At 37.7% G+C, this 5,348-nt stretch overlaps 1 protein-coding gene across 2 annotated transcripts; it reads left to right on the top strand.

The window, feature by feature from the left end:
- The first annotated feature begins 2,007 nt into the window (after window positions 1-2,007).
- Window positions 2,008-4,358, top strand: pex12 (peroxisomal biogenesis factor 12). Of its 2 annotated transcripts, none has more exons than XM_016482620.1 (4): window positions 2,008-2,076; window positions 2,264-2,396; window positions 3,294-3,829; window positions 3,921-4,358. In XM_016482620.1, the coding sequence occupies exons 2-4, from the start codon at window positions 2,268-2,270 to the stop codon at window positions 4,309-4,311; spliced, it is 1,056 nt and encodes a 351-aa protein (XP_016338106.1). In that variant the 5' UTR covers window positions 2,008-2,076; window positions 2,264-2,267; the 3' UTR covers window positions 4,312-4,358. The 2 variants fall into 2 exon arrangements, with proteins under 2 accessions (XP_016338106.1, XP_016338102.1); XM_016482616.1 differs by having other exon boundaries at window positions 2,023-2,076; window positions 2,229-2,396.
- Window positions 4,359-5,348: the final 990 nt, after the last annotated feature.

The following is a 5,348-nucleotide window of genomic DNA, read 5'->3' as shown; positions in this document are numbered from 1 at the left end:
ATAAATAATAAAATTACACACATTACATAAAATCTTATATATATATATATATATATATATATATATATATAATTCTAATTAGAAAAAAGGATGCAAAAAATCTCAAAGTATTTATTTTAATCAGATTTGTCAAAGGTGAATCAAATTAGCTCTATACATTTAAATTGTGTATGTATGTATGTATAAGCATATATTGTAATTATATTATGTAAAACACTAAAATATATAATATAGGATTACTAGGATTACATAAACGTATAGGCTATACATACACACACACATATAAACAATTTATATACGGTGCCCTGCGAAAGTATTCATACCCCTTATTTTTTTTTCCATGTTATGTTGCTGCCTTACTAAATTGCTTTAAATTACTTTTTTTTCCACATCATTCTACGCTCCATACAGCATAATGGCAAAGCAAAAAACTGTTTTTTAACATATTTGCAAATTTGTTAAAAAATAAAAAAAACTTAAATGATTCCATTGCATAAGTATTCATACCCTCATCTGGGACAGTTGAAATTTAGCTCAGGAGCATTCAAATTGCTTGTAGATGTTACTACATTTTAAGTGAACTTAACCTGTGGCAAATTCAATTGAATGGGTATGATTTGGAATGGCACACACATCTTAATAAAAGGTCTAACAGCTGAAAATGCATATCAGAGCTAAAACCAAGCCCTGAGGTAAAAAAAACTGCCTGTAGAGCTCAGAGACAGGTTTGCGTGAAGCCACACATCTGGGGAAGAGTTCAGAAAAACATTATGCTTCATTGACGGTTAACAGGACCATGTAGCCTTCATTATCCATAATGGAAGACGTTTGAAACAACTAGAATTCTTCCTAGAGCTGGCCAAAACTGAGCAATTGATGGAGAAGGGCTTTGGTTAGACTGGTGACCAAGAAGCTGATGGTCACTCTAGTTGAGCTCCATGATCATATATGCAGATGGGAGAAACCTACAGAAGGACAAACAAAAATCAACATTGTATTTGGTCCAGACCAAAGCAAGTGAACTAGCGGACTTTCCTGGTGTGAATACACCCTGAGAAACAAGATTCTCTGGTCTGATGAACCTCAATTCTAAGCATCGAGTTTGAAGGAATCCAACTCTGCTCATCACCTGCAGAGCACCATCCCAAAAGTAAAGTGTGCTGGCAGCAGCCTCATGCTGTGGGGCTGTTTTTCAGCGGCAGGGACTGAGGGAGTTGAAGAAAACAACTCTCATCAGAGTTGAAGAAAAGCTCAATGAACCAAAATAGAGATAGCCTTAATGAAAACCCAGTCCAGCGCATTCAGAACCTCAGACTGGGCAGAAGGTTCACCTTCCAACAGGACACTGACCCTAAGCACACAGCAAGAGTGGCTTATAGACAACTCTGTGAATGTCCTTGAGTGGCCCAGCCAGAGCCTGGGATTGAACCCAATCAAATATTTCTGGAGAAACCTGAAAATGTGCGTCTTGCCCCCATCCAACCTGACAGAGCTTGATAGGTGAAGAGGCGAGAAGAAGAATAGCAGATGAATGCCAAATGATGATACACAAAAAGATTTGAGGCTGTAAAGGTGCTTCAGCTAAGTGAGTAAAGGGTTTGAATACTTTTGTAATGTACTTATTTCAGTCTTTTTATTCTTTATAAATTTACAAAGTTGTGACAGTTCTGTTTTTGCTTTGTCATTATGGTGTATGGAGTGTAGATTGATGTGGGGAAAAAAAAGTAATTTAAAGCAGTTTAATATAAGGCTGCAACATAACAAAACGTGAAATAAATGAAGGGGTATGAATACTTTCGGAAGTCACTGCATCTTAAAAAAATTAAAATGCATAAAGATTGGTTTTGAAGTTTGACATTACTATCTGACGTTTTTGCTTTTAATTTTTTATTGAGAAATGTATAGTTTTCTTGACTGTTTCAGAATCTATTCATTAGAAACAGTGGAACAGAATAGAATAGAATATTTTATAGACTACCCCAGCACAGTAGGTGGCAATGTGAACCTATTTTCTTGCCTTAAAAGATGACAGAAGAAGAACGCCAGTAACAGGAAAAAGAAAAAGTATTGTTTCAGGTTGTGGCCGTTACGTCGTGCATTGTTTTTGTGCAGTGTAATTTCTGCCCAAATTGTCTTGTTTAATAAAACGATGAAAATATTACTATTAAAAGACTCGTAGGACTAATCATAACATTTCCGCTCGCTTTGTTGTTGTCTGAACTGTAAAGTTCTCCGTGCTTGCTCACATCTGTATTGATCCCAGTGTAATGGCAGAGCGAGGAGCACATTTAACAACAACAGCGGCTCCGGCTGAAGACAGACCCTCCGTATTTGAGGTTTTAGCTCAGGACTCTTTGATGAGTGCTGTTAAACCTGCATTACTGCATGCTGTGAAGGTATGCGTACGCATTTAATATATTTTGTAATTTGTACTGCATTTGCCACCACTGTACAGTAAATGACATTATGGTATAAGATTAATCTTGCTTCCAAACATCTATCTTTGCCTCATGCTCTAATATACCAGACAGATTGTAAAGTGAATCACAAGAACGTAAACTGTGTGCGAAATACAATACTAGCAGTATATGTATACTGTGCCCATACGCACTGAATACCTTATCACTCACTGTATTTACAATAATGAGCAGAATACAATCCAAGAACACTTGTGTTTGAAACTTGTATCCCACAATGCAGTGGGTTCAACTTGACCTTTCATCTCCAGCGAGAAGAATGAACCAGGCTGAATTGGACTGCTTGAAGCTATTTACACAAAATGTTTAAACACAAAATAACCACATCTGTGAGCATAGGCCATGGGCTTTCAATCTTTTAGATGCCACAGACCCCCAAATATGATCTTTCGCATGTGATAGATCCACATGATAAAATGTAAAAGACATCTATAGAGTTTCTTTTATAAAGACTGAATTTGTACTGTGAAAACAAAAATTTTATTATACGTCTAAAACATAATTTGGAAAATATTTAGTTTATAATAAGCTACATTTAATATAGTCCTGTACTGTTGTATATTATATATTTATTTATCTTATCAGTTTAATTTAATTTTCATTTATTATCAGATTTTGAAATAAATGTTGTTTTAATCTTATTTTTATTATTTTTTTACTTCTTTTTTCTCTGTACATTTCCATGGAACCCCTAGCATACCATTGCAAACATACTTCTGTTGTTTTACATATATTAAAATATAGTAATGAAATAAACTTTACAGTATTTACTGGCATTGAACAACATTGATGTGTAAACCCTGTCTTTGTCCACAGATCCTTGCTACGTCTAACCCCGCTCGCTATGGAGTTCTTTGGAGGAGGTTTGATGAGATTTATGCTATCCTGGACGTCTTATTGCAGCATCATTTCCTTTCCCGCACCAGCGCCTCATTTTCAGAGAATTTCTACGGTCTGAAGCGTGTAGGAGAAGACAGCACACATGCAGCTCATCTGGGACTCCGCCGCAGACAGCACTGGCGCTCCTTGTTCCTTCTGGCCCTCCTTCCTTACCTACACACCAAACTGGAAAAAATCCTGGCTCGACAGAGAGACGAGGACGATTTCTCCATCCGCTTGCCTCAGTCCTTCATGCAGAAGTTGTACAGGGCTTTTTTGGCTGCGTACCCCTTTGTGTGCATGGCTTGGGATGGCTGGGTCTTTTGCCAACAGCTTTTGTATGTTTTCGGCAAAACACGGACACATTCTCCGCTTCTGTGGCTGGCAGGGGTTAAACTCTCATATCTCACGGCTAATGACATACGCAGCCTGGATCTTAAGCCATCGGGCCCGGCACTGAGTCCCAGTCAAAGGTGAGTTTATTTTGAGGCTATGCTACATTCTTTTCTAGAGGTTTACCAAAATATAAAGACATTTCATTAAAGCAAAAATCTCTCTTTTCAGCTTTCGAGAGAAATTTCAGCGCTTGGTCTCTGCAGCGGTTGGTGGTGTGGCTGTGTCTCTGTCAAGCAGCCTCTCGATTGGAGTGTTTTTCCTGCAGTTCCTGGAGTGGTGGTATTCATCCGAGAACCAGAGCACCGTTAAATCCTTGACCTCCCTTCCAACCCCTCCGCCGCCTCTCCACCTTCACAGCCAGGAGACATCACCCTCACACATCAAAGTCTGCCCGCTCTGCAGGAAAGTGCGCACCAATGACACCGCGCTGGCCACTTCAGGCTACGTGTTTTGTTACAAGTGTATATATGTGTATGTTAAAGCCAATCACAGGTGTCCCCTCACTGGCTACCCTTCAGGACTGCAGCACCTCATTAAAATATACACACCTGATGGATAGACATCTGTTTCGTTTTGTTTCCAAATGCATTATTAATGTGGATCTGTCTGATTTTCCATAATTATTGCACATTGTTCAGTTGAACAACAGGTTTAATGTTAATTGTTATCCTAAGAAAGCTAAAATGCTTTTTTATAAGTTACTATAATTAGATTTTGTGATACGGTTATAATGGATAATTAATTTGTGAAATGTGTAAATATTAAATTTGTAGAGATATCATCATTGCCGACTCTTATTTAAAGTTGCAATGCAATGGAAGTAATGGCAGATCTTTTCTTTCATATTGTGACATGCATTCAAATGTATTAAATTCCTGGGGAAAAATAAAAACCACCAGTTGTCGATTGGATTTTGAGATGTTCGTTGCAGTCAAAAGTGGAGGCAGATCAATGTGAATTTGAAGTAGTCACTCAAGAAGTCTGTCATTCTCACCAGAACAGGGTGTCTGGGGGCCATAAAGAGTCTTAATTCACCCTGCCGCAAATGAAAGCCTTGACAAACTCTTTCAATTCAATTCAAGTTTATTTGTATAGCGCTTTTCACAATACAAATCGTTGCAAAGCAACTTTACAGCAAATGAGTTTTCTACAATATATTTAGTAGTAGCTTATCAGTGGTGACTGTCAGTTAATGTACATATGGCAGAAATGTATGGAAAAATCAATTAAAGACGTAATCAAACAGACGATGAACACTATTAACAGCAATTATTATATGATGCAATCAAACTTATAGCAAAATGTGGTAGTTCTGTATGTTGTTTCAGGGTTGGCATCATCTGAGGTCCTCTGAGGGGCTGGCATCATCTCTTCTCAGGTGTTCTGGATCCAGACTGAAGCTTGTGTAAATCCTAAGTTACATCCCGTGGCAAAAACAGAGAAACAAATAGAGACATAATTAGCGTAGCTGCTGTTCCAACAAAGCAAAATTGATTTGTTTAACCCAAACTAAAGAATAATAATGTGCATTTGATCAGATATAACTGCAGTAAAAGATTATTGAGATGCATTATTTGAATGCTTGGCCAAAGAGAT

This window comes from Sinocyclocheilus anshuiensis, unplaced genomic scaffold (genome assembly GCF_001515605.1).
Source record: "Sinocyclocheilus anshuiensis isolate Anshui unplaced genomic scaffold, SAMN03320099.WGS_v1.1 scaffold705, whole genome shotgun sequence".
NCBI classification, from domain to species: domain Eukaryota; kingdom Metazoa; phylum Chordata; class Actinopteri; order Cypriniformes; family Cyprinidae; genus Sinocyclocheilus; species Sinocyclocheilus anshuiensis.
Note: the sequence above shows the minus strand (reverse complement) of the source record. Positions and strands in the feature narration are given on the sequence as shown.